This window comes from Pempheris klunzingeri, chromosome 1, assembly GCF_042242105.1.
Source record: "Pempheris klunzingeri isolate RE-2024b chromosome 1, fPemKlu1.hap1, whole genome shotgun sequence".
Taxonomy (NCBI): domain Eukaryota; kingdom Metazoa; phylum Chordata; class Actinopteri; order Acropomatiformes; family Pempheridae; genus Pempheris; species Pempheris klunzingeri.
Genome location: NC_092012.1, coordinates 15505451 through 15526349, shown reverse-complemented (window position 1 = coordinate 15526349; position 20899 = coordinate 15505451). Strand labels below are relative to the sequence as shown.

Genomic DNA, 20899 nt, shown 5'->3' with positions numbered 1-20899 from the left:
TTTTTCGTTTTTTGAAATGAATGCAGAATAATTATCTGAGAAATATAAGATGAACACGGGCAGGAACACTGCCCTTTATTGCTCCGGGCTCTGACACGGACTGTAGATTAAAAACCTGGATAGAAATGGGAAAAAGAAAAGACAATATTCAGGTATTGTTAGCATAGCATTAAAAGAGAATGACTTGTAGCACTGGGGGAGTTGAATCATCTCCATATTAATGGCCATCTTGCAGAGGGAATAGAAGTTTTCTGCACTGCAAGAAGCAGAGGGCCATCAGAAGCCCTCTGCGGTGTGAAGGTGAAAGGTTTTAGGGAGTAGGGGATCAGAGCAGACACTCTTTAGTAAGTGTACCACTGAGGATCCTTGAGTTTCACTATGCAGAGCAATTGAGGGCTGAACTTAACTTTAAATTGACTGGCAGACTGTGGCTGTTCTGGGCAAAGTGACAGTAAAGTTATGCAGCCTCGCCGCCGTGGACGGACTGGATGATAGGTTGTGTTTTTTACAACCGGAGGCCTGAAGCTGCCACAGTGAGACAGGATCTGTGGTAATGAGGGGGCAGAGGCTCTGGAGATGATGAGGACCCCATGTCAGTCAGTAGGAGGGGAATCCCCCTCCAAAACACCAAGAATCTTTCCCCCATCTTCCACTTCCTTATGCATTGTTTACTGTAATTCGCATTTTAGAATACGGATAACCTTACCCAAGGACAAAGCAGCTGTGATTGCACTCCTGGAAGATTTCAATGGCAGATGACCTGTTACGCTTAATTTGGCCTGTGCTGTGTCAGTCACTCAGGCCAGCAGCCATGTTTTTTCGCCTTAAAAGCACAACAAGGCTGTGATTGCTCCAGAGACCGGTGCAGTGTGCTGACAGCCCCTTTGCTGCTTGAATAATACAGTCCAGCTATGGGAGGTGAGACAAGGTGCCAAAGTCCAATTCACTTACGGGACTCGACAGTACAAAAGCCTGTGGTTTACGGAAAAGGGGCATGAATTAATAATCACCTAATTGACTCTTAGGTTTTTTTCTCCACTCCTGCTCTGCCTTTTGTGCTTTCAAACAAAAGCCCACCCTGTGTATCTGTCAGGGGAGGTTTGGTGTGGATGGGGGGCTCTGTGTCTAATGACCAGGCAAAAGAGGTCAGGATAACAGACAGACTCGTGACAGACCCTAAGGTCACTGACAGAAGGGGACAAGCATTGTTAATTTACCCGACCACAGAGGTTTAGATACAGAAATACTGTATATGTATTTCTATGTATATGTATGTACTGTAGTTTTAGTTCTAGTAGTTGATGAAACTGTACCTTTAAGAGTAACTTCGTGTACAGTGTTATAAAGAAAACAATAGGAATGTTCATTATTGTCACTACTTTTTGTGTTTGTATCTTTAACTTCCACCCACCAGTATAACACCAGAAAGTAAAACTACACATCACCACTAGTTGTTGTCAGCTATTTTTAACAACCATGACAACCATATGCTTCTCCATCAGGACAAAATGTTTCGCTCGTTGGTTCTGATCACCTGTTCATATGACACGTCTGTATGTCTCACGTGTGTGCATCAATGCTCAGACACTAGTGTCCAATCTGCCACGTTATACTGTACGAAAGACAAAAAAAAAAAAAAACATCTCTATTTCATTCCCAGCTTTTCAATGTTTCGGTCTTTTTTTTTTCATCACCCTTGACAAAGAAAAAGAGGATACAGTAGTTGGATGTTAGTCATGCCACTGGTGATGGTGTCAGGGTGTAGGATTCTTAAGAGAAGGCGATTGATCAGATTTATGGAGTCCTAATTGGCCGTGACGAGAGAGACTGCGTCTGAGTAAGCCTCCCCAGCCCTCCATCTGTCCCACTCTCTCTCAGTCTCTCTCTCACACTCATAAACATAAAACACTCTAGAAAGCCGGTTTGGGTCCCTCTACAGCAGCTCTCCATTGGCGAGGTATAAACAGCCACTTGTTTCACCTTTCTGTTGCTTATTGAGTTACTGCGAAAGTGGAAAATACTTATAATCAATTATGTGTATCTTTTTAATCATGATGCTGAGAGGACACTTGTGACTACTCAATCCATGCTTACTTTATATATTGTGCATCTGAACGTAATACTTGCAGCATAAGCCCTGCATTACCTGTTCTGATGTTCACATTAAAATTGAATCTTACTATTTCTTGTTGCGCTTTTCATTCCTAATGACTGGCAATTATACACATTTAAGTTGTCCTAGCTTCTATACTTGTTTCTTTAAGTACATGCACAAATGCAATGCAGATGAGACTTTGTTGGGGTCTTTTTTCAATGAAGACCAAGTGCTAAAAAATCTTGCAATCTGAAAATTAATAGTTTAAACATACAGTTGGTTTTAGGTTCTTTTTTTCCTACCTTGTATGTCTGAGATGTTGGTGAAAAGTTTAAAGTTACTTTTGGAATTACTGAGGCCAAAAGCTTTGAAGGAAAATGTATTAGCATTATTGAATGCGGTTATATGTATGTATACGTTTGGAGGTCTCACTGAGCATTCAAAAGCTCAGCCAGATTGCAGAGATGTGAAAATGTATAGGTGACTACAGATGACATTCCTTGTTTTCCTTGAGATGTGTTCAGGGGAAGTAGGAGCAAACTGGAGTGGAGTTGAGGATGAGGAGGAATTGGTGAGGACAGTACCATGACTGAGAGGTTAATGTCAGGGAATGGGAGGTTCCTTTTGTTTAACATTCTCTTTGTTTATTGGCGGATGTGTTTAATAGGATTGACTGTGACTGGACCCTAATAGGGCCTCCCTGGCTGATCCCGGTGTCTCTGGGAGATCTTGCAGGCTGCTCTGTCCAAAGCCAGGTCCCCCACTGGGTAATCAGCTCAACTGCCCTCGTCCTGATTGGAGCTGACATTTTAATGTCTGGAGCAGGAGCGTGGTCAGCCCTGCTTAACCTGACCCCCCACCAAACCACCCCTCCCCAACCAATGCCCTCTGTTCTCAATTTGCCCTTCCAGGACTGTACAAATCAGGGCAAATTTAACTCTTTATGGGTTTGTTAGGGGCTGGCAAGACAACTCCTTAAGTTTCACGGTGAACTCTTTCCACTGGTGATAAAGTGCGGCGCTACTGCAGCTCCCACATACTGGCGTCATGTGGATTTAGCTCTTCTGTGAGCCCATGCTTAACTGAGTGCTCAACTGGATGCCGCTCTGTGTACCACCTCTAGTTTCTCTTTTTCTTTATGAAGTGAAGTAGTTTTAAAGTGGTTTGGGGGGGCTCTTGTGTGAGGCCTTGCTCTACATACATGGAAAGAAAATTAAAAAGATTAGCCGTATGGTTCAGTTCGTGAGCTGGTGAAACACTTGAAGTAACTACATAGATGGTTGTGATGGAAAGCTATTTAAAGACTGGCAGCCATTCTACAATGACTGTAACCTTTTTTTTCTTTTTCTTTTTTTTTTTTTTTACATATCCACAAACTGAGTAACAAAGCATGGCTGTATCGTGTGAATGTGCTCGGGTATGACTAATCATCAGTCTGATGCCATCTTTGAGCCCAATGGCATGTTTTTATGTCTTGAAAATCCTTTAGTGAAATGAAAGCTGGTTGTCGTATGCAACCTAGCTTTGAGGCAATATCAAAATTTGCTCAGGGGTTTGAGAGGTTTTCTTTGTCACAGTCCACTTGCAGAGAACTACAGTACAACGCACAGTAGAAGCCTTAGCTGGTTACAGAAATGCCAATGAAATTCTCTGTTTCTCTGCTTATGGAAACAAAGAACTGAAGAATTTTCCAAGCTGGGTGACACTGTAGGCATCACCTGATTAAAAAGAACTCTTAATGGCCTGATCTTTCGTTTAAAATGTATTCAAATTCAGAGCTGACACTAGTGTTTTGCTTTGTTCGTAAATATGCTTGTGTTACAATATCAGCTAGAAAGACAAAATGTGCACACAAAAAGCCTGTAGCTTGAAAATACTGCATGTTAGCTTGCATTTGAGTCATCACATATATAAAACATGAATAGTCATAAACTGCTGTACAAGTTGTGTCTGAGACTGATGTGGATCTCTTCACACTTATTGTACGATACATTTCCAAGATGTTTGTGTACCTTGTCTCAAGTTTAGAACCGCATGCGGACTAGAACTATTGGTTGAGTGAAACCTAAAGTTGCACCCTGTGGCAAATTAATATTTTTATTGGCTGTTTATGGTGTTGCGTGATATCCTGACAAGCCAACACTGAATGAGACAGCCCATCAGAGCATGTTAGTCATGTGTTCCCTCGCAGCAGCATGGGAAGACAAGTAGAAAGCGTGTGGTATTTTTTATGGAGAGACATGAGTTGGACACCAACACTTTCTCTGCCCAATTCCCATTAAATACAGTTATATCACATTTAAGAAAGGCATTCCAAAGCCCTTTATCCACACCGTTATTGATTGACCTGCTCCCAGGCTGCCAAGTCCTCACCTTGTCTTGACACGTCTGCTCTCCTCTCTTTATCCCTCTGTGTTTGTGTGCGTCTGTGCGTCTGTTCTGCAGTGTCCGGCCACTTGGAACGGCACCAGTCAGATTCCCCAATCCCCTCCAAAAGGCCCTCTTCACGGTCAGAGGCCTCCGAGAGCCCACTCTCCTCAAAGCGTCCCAGGACAGCTGAGAAGAGCAGTGCGGAGCAGGTAAGAGTTCTAAACCACAAAAAAATTTGATGTAACATTGATGTCTTCAGATGCTCATAAAACTCTCTGTTTTAGAAACTCTTTGAATTAGGGGATTCATGCTAAAGGTTATCTCATCCTCAATTACCAAGCCCTCATTATAAGCTTGAAACTTACACATCAATTAAAAGAAGAAATTTAAAATATATTTCTAATATGTTTTAGGTATTTAGTTATTTAGTTAGTTATCTCACTGACCCTTTTTATATTATGCAGGCTTCTTTTTCAAATCTACTCGAAATTATTTTAACCTTTCTGCTGCAGTTGCACTGCTAATTGTGTATAAGGTGGAAAATCAATATAGTATTTGACAGATGAGAGCACTTTGAAGTGGGTGCCAAGACTCAGTGGTGCTCAGTATTACACAGTTGTCTGTGATCACAGGGATCAGTCTGCTCGAGGGAAGGGGGCCCCAATCTTCCGCCTGATCTACAGCTCCTCTTCAAGCATGCCCACCATGCTCATGGCACCCAATTTCACCCCATTAACCCTCTGTGGATCTGTTTTTTTCCCTCTCTCTCTCTCTCTCTCTCTCTCTCTCTCTCTCTCTCTTTCTGTGTTCCTGTCTCTACCTCCACTCAGATGTACCAGTGCCCCTATTGCAAGTTCACCAACACGGACCTGAATCGTCTCAGAATGCACGTGATGACGCAGCACTCTGTCCAGCCCATGTTACGCTGCCCATTATGCCAGGACATGCTCAACAACAAGATCCACCTGCAGTTCCACCTCACACACCTCCACAGTGTGGCTCCTGACTGTGTCGATAAGCTTATTGCCACAGTAAGTCCTGCGTTAGCGTGTGATTGGATACTGGGCAGTTGAGAAGGTTGAGGTGTGAACTCCATTTTCATTTTTTATTTCTCAGCCAGCAATTCTTTTCAATCATTTTCTTTGCAAACCTTCATATTTCAAGGTAACCTGAAGTTGGCTTGTGGTTTGTTAGATTGGTGTGTATTAGCTTGGCATTGCAAGCACGCATTATTTATTCTGGTCATCCAGCGCCACAGCAAATAGAATGCATAAGTACTTTAGGTAATGTATTATCCAAAGTTTTCATAAGTCAGGGAAAGTGTGGAAGGAAAAGCACAATAGATGAATAAATGTATGGCCTTGCCGCCCGAATAAATTGTATTGTATACAAAGCACCATTGTATGTTTTGAGTCCAATTTTTCTATCCACTCTATTACATATTGTGTCTGTCATTATCTCCATCATCATTTATAGTTTGTGTTAGGGGCAAGGAAGCCACAGTCAGTTGAAGCTGTGCTGTGTAGGCCCAACATATTGCTACTTATACACATTATGGTTGGCAGGCAGTGGGTCAGGGTCAAGGACCAGTGTAAGGATTCAGCAATGCCAAGAAGATGAGTCACTCGCTCTTAATCAATCCCTCACCCTGGAGTGGCTGCCTAGCTGCGAGAGCAATTGTCATTCCTGTCTCCCCTCCTCTAAATTGCCAACATTCTTTTATCAAGCACAAAGAATGCTGTTAATTGTGAAATGACTGCAGGCAATCCCAATGGCTTGTTGGAAATGATTGGGCCTTTTTAAGATGCATATTTTACTCCTGTTTTTTTTTTTTTTTGTCTTAATGCGCCCATCACCAGAGAGCCTTTTTCCAGCTCTTGTCTAATCACCGTCATTTTGGGAGGGGAACTCATAATCTGATTTTGTATTTTTTTTAATGATTTCAAGATGAGCAGGTCTCTTAGCTCCGTGTTCATTTATTACTGCATTTACATTCTTACCATGTCTATGATCACCTGTGTGCGTGTCAAAACAAAGCTTTTTATTATGAATATGTTAGAATATTTGTGACACAAATTAATCAAAATTTAATGAGCAGTTTCCCCCGCTTCACGAAAGTCAAGTACCAGCAATGGCAATGATACTGTTCTACAAATCAGGCCAAAATCAAGTGTTTTCGTATAGACTGTGCAGTAAAAAAGAGCACCACATTTTTGTGTTCAGGCCCACTCCTACAGGAACATAAGACTTGAAGTGTTCCAGTGTAGCTTGAGCAGTGTGATCTTTGACTCTCAAGCCTGAGGTGAGATTTATATCAGCTGCAATGCACTGGTGCACCCTTTTCAACCTGGAGAGAATACTCTCTCTTCCTTTAATGCTCATCAAGGGGAAATAGAATTTTATTTGTCCTGTTTTCCAGTAAATCACCAAGCAAATCTTTGTTCTGTTCAATCCTGTGAAGCTAAATAGCTTGCTGGACAATCACATAGTAAAACATTGCTCGGTCTCCCGCCTCGCCATCTTCGTCTCCCATCTAGAAAGTAAATGGCAAGCACATTAGTATGGTAGACAGCAATATTTATTTCTTTTATAGAGGTGGTAATGTAGTGAACCACTACAAGAGGGCCGTGATAGAACAGAGGTAATATAACACACATTAAAGCTAGCACCTTTTTATAACTTGTGAATGCAGATGGAAAGGTACTTTATCCTTTTCATGTGTCTAAGGAGAGGAGCCTAATTAATTCTGGAATTGGTGACTTTTATTTCTTGCCAAGCATGCATAATGATGTATTCACTCTCCCACCCCTCATCCCTTCATCCACTCATCTTCCTTGCACTCCCTCCTCCCTCCTTTCCTCTCCAACTCACGTCTCTCATGCCTCACTGTCTCATATACAGTATAAATATATCACACACACACACACACACACACACATATATATATACATATATATATATATATATATTCACACTCCTTCAGTCCCCCTTCTCTCACTCTGTCTAATTTTCTGTCTGTGTAAGATAGGAGTAATGAAAATAATTGTGCTTCATTAATTCCGAGTCTAGCAGCCATTTTAAACTATGTTTGCCAATTAGGCGGTCCAAATTAAAAGTGACCTTGGGATACTCTGCTATTTCCACTAATCGCCTAATGAAGCAGTTGTCTAGAAACAGTCTACTTTGTAATGTAAATTATTGCTTTTTTTGTTCGTGACTTTCGATGCTGGTTGTCTGGTCGCAATAATTTACAACTTTTCATTTTGAAGAGATAGAGAGATAACAAAAACAAAGAAGAAAATGGCTGGATGTTTTCTGCTAAATGTCTAGACCAGACTAACCATATACGGATGTACTTTTTGCTACTTAACCTTGAAACTCCTGCTGCTTGAGGACGATTTTTCCCAATTTGCATCTGGCCCATAGGCTATATGACATGCTACATTATGTTCAGCTGCGTTCTCACTGTGCCTATTAGAGGAGTAATCAGAAAGCATATGGTACTTACGGTAAATTAACCACAGCATCAACCGTACAGATCTGACACTGCACTCTCTTGCTTTTCAATACAACAATCAACAACAGTTGATCAAATGTTGTCATTTCTGATCATTATTAAATTATTATGTTGACATACTGTATGTACACTAACTATTATGTACTTGCCGTCTTTGATTTGAATTTTTCGATTAGATAATTTACAGTGTAGTGACAGGAAGCACAGAGAGGCTGGGGAGAAGCAGAGTAAAACCATGTGATAAAGGTCCCCATACAGAACTTAACCAGGGATGTCTCAGATACAGTGGAAGCGACTTAAACTTTAGGATGCACTATTATGCAATCTTAACAATTTTTATTTCCTTCATTTTATTTATTACTTGAAAGGACTACCTAGTCTTTAGGCTGAGAGTGAAAGGTGAAGAGTCTTAAAATTGAGATTCAGCAGCAAAACAGAAGGGAAAAGAGGAGGGTTGCGCTGGGTTGGTCGAAATTGAAATGCAGCATGTGGAGTGAAGCTGATTACTCTGTTTGTGAAGTTAATTGAAGGAAGGTGAAAAAGACAGGGCCCCATCTTCCAAACTCACCCAGTTTCAGACGATGATTATGGTTAAATAGGGAAGTGTTAATGAATGATTTTGATGAATTATCAGGTTTTGAGGGTGAAAAGAGGTTATCAGAGAATGAAATAGGAAGAAAGTTGGGGGAGAGCAGAAGGAATAAACAGAGGTTGTTCTCGTTCACACATGACTGACTCCAACCTTTTGAAATCTGAGCGAACCTGGGTTCCTCTCTGTACTTTTTCAATCAATATTTATTCGTCCTTGAAAAGTTCCAATTAGAAAAGTAAAAAGATTCAAAGATTTCAAATGCATACCCTATCAAGAATGAAATGTTTTTCAGTGTTTTATTACGGAGTGCACAGTCTAATTTTCACAATTCTTCTTGAATAGAATCATTTTAATCTAATTGGCACTTGTAACAGCAACTGTACTACTGAGAATTCTGAAGTTAGCTATAAAAGTGTAAGATGGTTGATGGTTTTGTTTTCCCACTTTTTCGTCTTTAATACAGCAGTCATTTGTCAAGTTTTTTCATTAGTCCCATTTTATTAGTGCCCCTAATAAAGCTTTTAGCTGGCTGAGACACTGTATGACGTGAGGTCCATCATCCTAATTGGCTGCAGCAGAACTTAAATAGACACATGCCAAAGCACAAGACTGAGAAACTTGACATTCTTTGAAAAGCAAATGGTCCTAAGTACGATTATGATGTATGCACATGTACATATGCTGTGTAAAAATGTTATAGTGTTGTTGATCTATCCAACCTAATTTTCTTCATCCCCTTGTTTGTGTCTATTGTTTTCATTTAAACTAAAATGAAAATGACATCATCATTCAGCAAGATTACTCACACTAGAATTCCGTTGTGCCTTGTTTTTCCAGGTAACAGCAAGTGAAGTACTGCCAGCAAGCATGTTCATACCTGTACCTAGTCCAGATAGAGAATCTCAGAGCACCCCTCATGCCACAGCCAACTCTAACTCTGAAGATACAAAGAAGCAAGCTGGTTAGTATCTGACTCTGAGTGGGTTGTTTTTTCTTGTGAAAAATCCTGCTACACATCAGTTACAGATGTTTTGCCTATATTTCCTGTAATGATCATATAATCTCTTTGGATAATCATGGCTGAAGAGTGCTTTAATGTCCTTTACTGACATTGCTGTGGAACAATTAAATTTTTCAAGCACTTAATGGATTGCTTTCCACTGTTGGTTTATTTATTCACAGATGCATCAGATGCTGATCCAGAGAAAGGGGTGTCACTCCCTACAGAAACAGCTGAAGCTCGCAAGTCACCTTTGGAAGAGCAGCAGTCAGAGAGGGATGATGCCACAGGATTCCTGTGCTGGAAGAAAGGCTGTAATCAAGTGTTTAAGTCATCCAACTCCCTCCAGATGCACTTCAATGAAGTTCACAACAAAAGGCCCCAGTTGCCTGTTTCAGATCGCCATGTCTACAAGTACCGCTGTAACCAGTGCAGCCTGGCCTTCAAGACTGTTGAGAAACTGCAGCTCCATTCACAGTACCATGTGATAAGGGCAGCCACAATGTGCTGTCTCTGCCAGCGAAGCTTCAGAACACTACAGGCCCTGAAGAAACATTTAGAAACCAGCCACCTGGAGCTGAGTGAAGCTGATATCCAGCAACTGTATGGAGGCTTATTGATGAATGGTGACATTATGGTAATGGGTGATCCATCCCTTGAGGAGCAAGGAAGTCTGGGAGAAGATGACAAAGAGGGAGATGAAAGTGACCCAGAGGAAAAACAAAGCCCAACAGGCAGTGATTCTGGCTCACTGCAGGAAGATTCTGGATCTGAACCTAAACGTGCTTTGCCATTTAGAAAGGGACCCAACTTTACTATGGAGAAGTTCTTGGATCCATCTCGTCCTTTCAAGTGCACTGTATGCAAAGAGTCTTTTACACAGAAGAACATTCTTCTGGTTCACTATAACTCTGTCTCCCACTTGCACAAGGTGAAAAGGGCTCTTCAGGAGTCCACTACTGGCCAACCTGAGCCTACCAGCAGCCCTGACAATAAGCCATTTAAGTGCAGCACTTGTAACGTGGCATATAGCCAGAGTTCTACTCTGGAGATTCACATGCGCTCTGTTCTCCACCAGACCAAAGCTAGGGCAGCAAAACTTGAAGCCGCAGGAGGGATCACTGGCTCTGCAAGTGGTACTGGTTTAAGCAGTGGAAGTGGTGGAGGTTCTAGCATCAGCACTTCAACATCAAGTCCAAGTCCAGCCAGCAACTCTACTACTAGCTCTACCAACCACAGCTCCTCTACATCTCAAACGGGTCACACACAGAGTATTCTTGGAGGAAACCATATGAGCCAGGCTCATAACACTGAAAGCCTTGGGAATTCTTCAGTGAGCTGCCATTCCTCACCATCTGAGAACCATGAACTAAAAAAGTCAAAATATTCAGACATGCTGTCTGCTAGGGGGCAACAACAACAGCTTCAGCAACAACAGCAATTGGCTCAGGCTCAAGCCCAAGCTCAAGCCCAGCTTCAGCAAGAGCTTCAGCAGCAGGCTGCTCTTTTACAATCGCAGCTATTCAACCCAGCACTTCTGCAGCACTTCCCAATGACAACTGATGCACTTCTCCCTCTGCAACAGCAGCAATTGCTATTCCCTTTCTACATCCCTGGAGCAGAATTTCAGTTGAACCCAGAGATCAGCATCAGTAACTCACTGGGCCTAGCAGGATCCTCCACCTCCTCACTCCTGGAAGATCTAAAAAACTCAGCCCAGCAGGCCCAGCAGAGTTGCTTGCAGCAGCAATTGATGCACCACCACCTTCAGCAGCAGCATCAACAACAACAACAGCAGCAGCAGCAACAACAACAGCAGCAGCAGCAGCAACAACAACAGCAGCAGTCTCATGCACAGGCTCAGGGGCAGATGGCATTGCTGCAGCAGAATGCATCTCTCCTCCAGCATGCTGAAAAGAAGCAAAGGCCTCCCTCCTCTCAGAATGAGAAAGACAGAGAAATACAAAGAGAGAAGGACACAACTGAAAGAAACGAGGAATATGTTAAAGATCATACAGAGAGCAAGTCAAAAGAAAAGAAGGACATTCAGCATATTTCAATAAACATAAACCATGATACTGGCTTGCCTCCACCAAGGATTGCCTCAGATGCTCGAGGAAATGCAACTAAAGCCCTGCTGGAAAATTTTGGGTTTGAGTTAGTCATTCAATACAATGAAAATAAACAGAAAGCTCAGAAAAAGACAGCTGGACCTACAGGATCAAGTGGTCCAGGTGGGATAACAAGAGTGGTGGACCCCATTGAGGGATTAGAGAAACTGGAATGTGAAGCCTGTGGCAAGCTGTTTTCAAACATACTGATTCTAAAGAGTCACCAGGAGCATATCCACCAGGCTTTCTTTCCATTTCGATCCCTTGAGAGATTTGCCAAGGAATACAGAGAGCATTATGATAAACTCTATCCACTGAGACCCCTTACACCAGAGGCTGCTCCGGCTCCTCCACCGCCTCCTCCTCCACCTCCACCTCCTCCTCCACCCCAAAGAGCTCCCACACCCAATATTCCTGTCTCTGCTGCCTCACTCACACCTCCAACTGTACCTACCCCACAGCCGCAAGTTCAAATGGCACAGATTCCAATGCCAATGGATTTGCCCCTATTCTCGCCACTCATGATGCAGCCCATGTCTCTCCAGTCCTTGCCCACTCAGCTGCCTCCCCAGTTACCATCTGTTGAACCATCCCTGGCCTCAGACCTGGCCCAGCTCTATCAACAACAGCTTACACCAGCCATGCTGCAGCAGCAGCAGAACAAGAGGCCACGGACAAGGATCACAGATGACCAGCTTAGGGTCCTGCGACAGTACTTTGATATCAACAATTCACCAAATGAGGAGCAGATTAAAGAGATGGCAGATAAATCAGGGCTGCCACAAAAAGTCATAAAGCACTGGTTCAGAAACACCCTCTTTAAAGAGAGGCAGCGCAACAAAGACTCGCCGTACAATTTCAATAATCCACCAACAACAACTCTAGAAGAAGCAAAAGTTGACTCTAAACCTCCTTCCCCTGAACCTCAGAAACAGGAATTATATGGAAGCAAGAGATCATCCAGGACTAGGTTTACCGACTACCAGCTAAGAGTGCTACAAGACTTCTTTGATGCCAATGCTTATCCTAAAGATGATGAATTTGAGCAGCTTTCCAACCTTCTGAACCTCCCCACTCGTGTTATTGTTGTGTGGTTCCAAAATGCTCGCCAGAAGGCAAGGAAGAATTATGAGAACCAAGGTGAGGGAGGAAAAGACAGTGAAAGACGAGAGTTGTCAAATGACCGCTATATTCGCACCTCAAATCTGAACTACCAGTGCAAGAAATGCAGTCTGGTTTTCCAGCGTATATTTGATCTAATAAAACACCAAAAGAAGCTGTGTTACAAAGATGAAGATGAGGAAGGACAGTATGACAGCCAAAATGAGGATTCACTGGATCTTTCCAATGACTGTTTTACTCCCTCTGGGTCTTCCTGTCACACCCCAATGCCCTCCTCTTCAAGTCTCTGCCCACTTCCACCCTCCACTTCAGCATTCTCACACCTCCCATCCGCTGAGAAAGAGGAGGCATCACCAGCAACCACCTCAAACCTCTTTGATGAGAAGCCCAAGCAGTTACCAGAAATTTCTGCTGATCCGAGAGAAAATCAAACCTCTATTAAGCAGGAAATTGTGCATCAACCTCAATCTGAGGCACAACACCATAGACCTCAAAGAGAAGAGAAAATACAAACTATTTCCAAGGCCATCAAACATTCATCTCCTTCCTTCTCTCAGCAACAACAGCAGTGTGGTCCCTCGGCTACTCAGACAAGCCAGGCCTCATCGCAGAGCTCTCACTTGAGCCTCAATGCACACCTGACTTCTGCCACACAACAACTGGCACAACAGATGATCCCATACCAGTGTGAACAGTGCAAGATTGGCTTCCCCTCTTTTGAGCATTGGCAGGAACACCAGCAATTACACTTCCTTTCTGTGCAAAATCAATTTATCCACCCTCAATTCCTCGACCGTCCAATTGATATGTCTTTCATGCTATTTGATCCCAGCAATCCCCTCCTGGCAAGTCAGCTACTCTCTGGGGCAATGCCACAGATTCCCACCAGCTCTGCCACCTCTCCGTCCACCCCCACCTCCACCATGAACTCCCTGAAGAGGAAGTTAGAGGAGAAAGCTGGCACTAGCCCAGGAGAGAACGACAGCACAAATAGCGGAGAGGAGCCACAGAGAGACAAGCGGCTCAGAACCACCATCACACCTGAGCAGCTAGAAATCCTCTATCAGAAGTATTTATTAGATTCAAATCCTACACGTAAAATGCTCGACCACATTGCTCATGAGGTGGGATTAAAAAAGAGAGTAGTGCAAGTCTGGTTCCAAAATACCAGAGCTAGAGAGAGAAAAGGCCAGTTTAGAGCAGTAGGGCCGGCTCAGGCTCATCGAAGGTGCCCGTTTTGTCGAGCTCTTTTTAAAGCAAAAACTGCCCTTGAAGCACATATTCGGTCTCGTCACTGGCATGAAGCCAAACGAGCTGGATATAATTTAGCCCTGGCTGGTCTGTTACCTGAACAGGAGGGAATGCAAATAAAAATTGATGCTCTAGAGACATCAAGCTACTCCCAAATGGCTCCATCAATCAGTGATGGACAAAGCTCCTCCATGTCACCAGTGAACAAAAGCCTGGATTTGTCTCCCAGGGCTCTACTGAGCCCATCATCCATTAAAGTTGAGGGAATGGAAGATTTTGAGAGTGCAAACATGTCATCTGTGAACCTCAGCTTTGATCCAAGCAAACTGGATAATGACGACTGCTCTTCTGTGAATACAGCCATCACAGACACAACCACAGGTGATGAGGCCAATGCTGATAATGACAGTGCTGATGCAAAGCACAGCCAAAATAGTGGTGATTACCTGTCTAAGTCTGGGGGCTCGGTCCCCATCCTTGAAAATGATGACCAGATGTCCTCAGGGCTGGTAAGCCCTGCAACAAGCTATTATGCTAAGGACTATGAAAATGAAAATATGATTGACCACAGTGAGACATCCAGCCTGGCTGACCCCTGCTCACCAAGTCCTGGAGCCTCAGGTACCAGGAGCATCGACAGTGGAGATCGACCTGGCCAAAAGCGCTTCCGAACCCAGATGACTAACCTCCAGCTAAAAGTGTTGAAATCCTGTTTTAACGACTACAGGACTCCGACTATGCTGGAATGTGAGGTGCTTGGCAATGACATTGGACTTCCAAAGAGAGTGGTTCAGGTGTGGTTTCAAAATGCCCGTGCCAAGGAGAAAAAGGCAAAGCTCAACATGGCCAAGCACTTTGGAATAAATCAGACGTCCTACGAGGGGCCGAAGACTGAATGCACTTTGTGTGGTGTCAAGTACAGTGCTCGCCTCTCTGTTCGTGATCACATTTTCTCCCAGCAACACATCTCTAAGGTGAAGGACACCATTGGCAGCCAGATCGATAAGGAAAAAGAGTACTTTGACCCAGCCACTGTCCGCCAACTTATGGCCCAGCAAGAGATGGACCGTATTAAGAAGGCCAATGAAGTTTTAGGACTGGCACAGCAGCAGGCCATGCAGCAGCAGGGGCTGTTTGACAACCCTGCAATGCAGGCTCTGAATCTCCAGTCAACCTATCCAAACTTGCAAGGCATCCCACCTGTCCTTTTGCCAGGGGTTGGCAGCCCCTCTCTTTCCAGCTTTAACTCATCTAATTCAGGTATGTCATAATTTGGATTACAGTCACTGATAAACAGCTAAAATTTTAGGTTTGCAATTGCAGGTGGGTTTTTCAACTGAGCTGTAATTGATTAACTGCAGCAATCACATATTGCAGTTAACAGTGAAGCCTAGAAACAACAATGCAACTCAGTATTTCTACTCTTCTTAAAATAATTCCAGTGTACTCATTTGTAATGGCACACATACTGCAGAATGTGTTAAATAATGTAATGGCCTTTTGCCATTGTTGGCATGTGCTACTGACTACAAAAACTACCCACCTTAACTGTCCGCAATTAATTGTTAGACCCACAAATGCCACAACAGATTAGCTCACTCTAACTGACTTTGATTTTGCAAAGATTACATGAGCTTATTATATTCACATACTTTATGTCTTTTGTGCATATCATATAATGCAGATACTGATTTTTAGTTTTAGCTGAATAATCTTTTAAGGAATAATCTATTAATTTTTCTCTGTATTTGCAGCTTTAACTCCTCCAAAACCTTCAAACCTCCTGAACATGCCTGGTGCCAGTGTTCCCTCACCTAGCCTCCCCACATCAGGATTGCCCAACAAGCCTCCCTCCTCATCGTCTTTTGCCGCATCCAGCCCAGCCCAGACCAACACGTCTGCTTCCCTCTCAAGCCCCACCTCCACATCCAACTCCACTTCTTCAACCACCCAATCCAGCTCCCGGCCTGAACCCCCCAAAGAACGTGATGCTGAGAGGGTAAGAGAGAAGGAGAAGCCCAAGGAAAAGACAGAGAAGTCCCCAACTCCATCGTCAACTGGAAGCACCCCTGCCCCTTCCACTTCTGCTGCGAGCGCCAAGAAGGAGAAACCAGATGCAGCTGTACCTGCCACCTCTATGCCCACACCTGGCATGGAGTATGTGGTAGACCCTGCCCAGCTTCAGGCCCTACAAGCTGCTCTGGCATCAGACCCCACAGCTCTTCTCACAAACCAGTTCCTGCCCTACTTCATGCCTGGCTTTTCCCCATATTACACCCCACAGATCCCTGGGGCTCTCCAAGGGGGCTACCTGCAACCAATGTATGGTATGGAAAGTCTCTTCCCTTACAACCCAGCATTGTCACAAGCACTGATGGGCCTGTCTCCAGGGTCCCTGCTGCAGCATTACCAGCAATATCAGCAGAGCTTGCAGGAAGCACTACAGCAGCAGCAGCGGCAGCTTCAGCAGATCCAGCAACCCAAGGCGAGCCAAACTCCAGTTCCCCCTCAACCCTTGGGGGATCGCAAAGAATCTGCCAAAGATCCAGTGAAAACAGAGGAGCAAAAGGGCAACAACCATAGCGAACCCCCCACTTCCTCCTCTTCCTCCTCCTCTTCCTCTTCCTCCTCCTCCTCTTCCTCCTCCTCTCATAAAGTACCCTCTGAGCAGAATGCGATGGATGGAAAAGCTGTAGATCCCCATCTAGACCAGTACATCGTCCCCAAGGTGCAGTATAAACTGGCATGCCGCAAGTGTCAAGCAGTTTTCACCAAGGAAGACGCGGCTATCACCCACCTTAAATCAAACTGTTTTTTCGGTCAGTCTGTGGCAAACCTGCAAGAGATGTTGCTGCGTGTCCCCGGTGGCGTAGGTGCAGGGGCTGGAAGTCTTTATGACTGCCTGGCTTGTGAAACTACGTTGGATGGGGAGAAAGCACTCAGTCAACACCTGGAATCGGCATTGCACAAACACAGAACAATCAAGCGATCAGCCAGAAATGCCAAAGAGCACGCTACTAGTTTATTACCTCACTCTTCAGCCTGCTTCCCCAATCCTAACACCGCATCTACCTCGCAGTCTGCCACTCATCCCATCAGCAGCCCCCCTCCCGCGCCAACAACATCAGCCACCATGCCATCCTCTGCTGTCTCCTCTTCCCTGTGCTCCTCCTCTACCACCCCACTCAACACCACAGCTGCCGGCAAACCATGGCCCCAGGCCCCTTTCTCCAGAGCTTTAGCTGGGAAGCCCAATGCCAGTTCCTCCTCTTCTTCCTCCTCTTTTCCTCCAATGTCCTCACCTTCAACGGTTACCTCAAGTTCATTGAGCACCTCAGGAGTTCAGACCTCGATACCAACAGACGTCTTTACCGACGAGTCTGACTCTGACAGCAGTCAGAAGTCAGCAGACAGGCTGGGCAGGACGGCGGAGGAGCCGCAGCAGCCTGGCTTTGTCAAAGACAGTAGTAGTTGTAGTAGTAATCTTGCTAGTGTAGGAACAGACTCCATCAGATTGTAAAAGAGCTTTCAGTGATGGACAATATTTAAAAAAACACTGAAAAAAGACAAAAAAAAATCACAAATGGAAAAAACATAAAAAGCAGCAATGTTAAAAATACATTAAAAGTATACAAACCAATTTCAGAAAAAGATGTGTAAAGACTAACTGCAATTCCAAAGCTTGTAACCAAAAATTTAAATGTTAGTGGATTGTTTTCCCATATCAACATGCTGGTTTTCTTTTTTTTTTTTGTTTTTTGTTTCTGTTTTTTGTTTTGTATTTTTTGTTTTACTCAACTGAAATACATGCATACTAATATATGAGAATAGAAAAGATCGCTGCAGTTATGTTTTGGGTAATGGTAGAGGAATGCTGTACTGTATGGCAATGGACTGCCTCAAAGTTGACAAATGGCCCAAGAACCCTTTTGGAGAAATACAAGTCAACAAGCTGTCCCTTTGTTTTGTAATAATTTCTACTTAATAGCACAGTCACAAAAGCCAGTATGTACTGTATGGGAGAATAGTCTATCAGTTTTCTTGCTATTTAAGCATTCAGATACCAATGGCTTGCAAAAGTAAAAGAATAATGTAATGTCTATTTTATTCTCAGGTCAACAGCTCACAGATGTTTTTCTGTTACAGAAATCCATGTTTTACACCTTTTGTTTCCAACAGGAGATGAGCATTTTTTTTTCTTTCAGAACTTGATTTAATAACATAAAGTTTTAAGTTGAATGAAAATGTAATAAGGCATTGTTTCTGGGCATTCAAATCGGGTAAATGATTTGCTGATTTTAACATTGGAAGGGGGGGTGGGGGGGGATCACAATCCCATTTTACCCAGGCAAAGCAGACATAATTGCAGACATAATAACGGGCGATTAAAAAGAGTTTTGATTAAAAAAAAACAACCTTCTGTATTTATGATAGATATGAACATTTTTGGTGTTAAGTAGATTGTTGCATTGGAAATGAATTTTAACAGTATGGTAGGTTGAAAAAAACTTTGTGTACATTTAGCTTTTGTATTGTCCAACTTTAAGACGCTTCATTTGATGTTGTCTTGGTCATTCCGATAGACTAGATTATGGACATAATTTATCTCAACTTTATTTCTGTCTTATTCTTAACTTCTTGGGAAACATTCACCCAAATGCCCCTCTGACAAGGCAGGATCCTCTTCTAGAATTATTTAAGTGTTATGGTTTGGTTGGTGTTGCACTAACCAAATCAAAAAAAGATCCTGGGTGAAATTGTGAAAGTTTTATTTTATTTAATTTTTGTGTTACCTTTGTGCACTTATCACTGTCTGACTCCTATTTCTCACTCTACTTGTTCCTCTATTCGCACTTATTTTTCTCTGCTCTCCTGTGTTTGTAGATATGTACACTACAAAGCAGGTCTTTTGTTCTTCATGTAGTGTGGCTACAGTCTTTATTTTCATTTTGACATTTTTGTTGTCATAAATGAAAATGAAAAAAGAATACTAATAATAATTCTCACGCTTTAAGACAAAAAGAAAATCCAAAGACTAAACACTTTCACCATTGGTGCATAAATATGAGAAAAGAGGCTTCTTTATACTTGAGAATTTGTTGCTGTTTTTAGAGGAAAGAAAACAAAGTTTTAAAAGATAAAGGAGTACGCATCAGAGTTGCCGTTTTTGCTTCTTTGCAAGCAAACAGGTGGCTTTTTTACGTAAATACCAAAAACCAAAAAGGGCCCTTGTCCTTGCATTGTGGAGTAGCACCGTTACAGAGCCATTGCAGTTTGTAAGATAGAGGTTATTAATCTTTGTTTGACCTTTTTGTCACATTCAAATGTCCATTTTTTTAAGAAAATGTATAAGGTCTGGTCTTCAAGGACATACGTTTTGCTGCTAATGTAGAATTTTGAAAGAAAAAAAAAGAGTACCTAGATGCATGCTCATTTTGCTTTTGGCTAAGCTTTAACTAAAACAAACAATAAACCAATTTCTTGCCTCTGCAACACTTTTTTTTTCTTGTTGCAAAAACGGAACTTTGAAGACTGTGAATATATGTTCCAAAGGACATTTTGCCGACTTTTTTTTTTCTTTTTCTTTTTTTTTTTTTTTTTTGAACAGACCAATGTTTAAAGCCAATGATCTATAACGTTTGTAAAGAACAGTGCATTCCAAATATCACAATGGATTTTCTTAAGGAGGACTGATCCTATTTCATTTAATTGCTTTGAATTGTCACAATCTATTTTTTTTCTCATTTGAAGTGACTGTAAACTGTTGTGTAAATTTTTGCATCATTGGTTGCTGAACAAAGTGACCTCCATGTGTCATTTTATGCTGGCATGGAACATTGCTGAAAATCCCTCCATCCAGTCAAGGTTGTTGCTCACTTGTTAAGCAAGTAATAGTGGTTACCAAAAAATGTATATAATACATCTGGTACTGATGCGTCTCATAGGTTTAGTAACATTTATGCCAGTCAACATACAACTAGTCTCAGAGGGAAATGATGGCTGTTTTGCTGAGGTAATGTTGCCCCCTTCTTGGGAAATTCCCCAATGACTTGTCCCATGTGTCTGCAGGGTGCCACTTCCGCGCATAGATTACAGGTTTTAAGGGACGTCTTCATTCCAAAGCATTATTTCTGGAAAAAGTAGGAGGTTTTTTGAAGATGTCTCTTGATTTCAGATAGCTAGGATGCTTTCATATCCAAAGAAGTCACCCACTTCATTTTATTGCAGTGGAAATGGATGTGCATAGGTACCCCCACCCTCTCACTGATGGTCCGATTAATTAATTTCTTTTTTTTTTTTTTTTTTAAATCCAAAACCAAGACATATTTAAATTCGTGAAGAACTACTTCTTGGCCACTATTGTATAGCCAATATATTCGCCCTAATGAATACACGGCACAATCTCAGAAGTGTTTTTAAAGTGCTTCGTCTTGCAGAGCAATGTGATTTGGTGTTAATACTACAGCATGCTGTTGAAAGTCAGGAGATTTGGTCTGCAAGCTTGCTATTTCTCTAAAGTCCAGTTCCCTGAAATACTGTTCATATGTACTTTCTTATTTTGGAAAATTCTTAAGTTGTACAGTTTTTCTCAAATATGTTTGCTTTATTTTAATTTGCTGATAATGTCAGACATGTATTGTTATTTTCTTTTTAAGTATTTGTATTTTATTTTAGTTTCTGTATATTACTTTTTATCATAAATTAACACTAGCTTTAATTTGAATTGCTGAAATTAAGAAACAAAAACAAAAAATATGACCTGGCCACTTTATGGTGTGATGATGTTCTTTATATTCATTGTCTCAATGATACTGTTTGCTCTCTTATTTCCAAAGTGTAA

The 20899-nt window shown here is 42.4% G+C and overlaps 1 protein-coding gene across 1 annotated transcript in view; it reads left to right on the top strand.

Moving 5' to 3' along the window:
- Window positions 1-20608, top strand: part of zfhx3b (zinc finger homeobox 3b) — a 136018-nt gene extending 115410 nt beyond the window's left edge. Inside the window, exons 7-11 of the mRNA XM_070832750.1 lie at window positions 4541-4674; window positions 5296-5496; window positions 9412-9535; window positions 9757-15318; window positions 15813-20608. Coding sequence (XP_070688851.1) covers window positions 4541-4674; window positions 5296-5496; window positions 9412-9535; window positions 9757-15318; window positions 15813-17578 — 7787 coding nt within the window. The 3' untranslated portion in view covers window positions 17579-20608. The remainder of the gene's footprint in view (window positions 1-4540; window positions 4675-5295; window positions 5497-9411; window positions 9536-9756; window positions 15319-15812) is intronic.
- The last annotated feature ends 291 nt before the right edge of the window (window positions 20609-20899 follow it).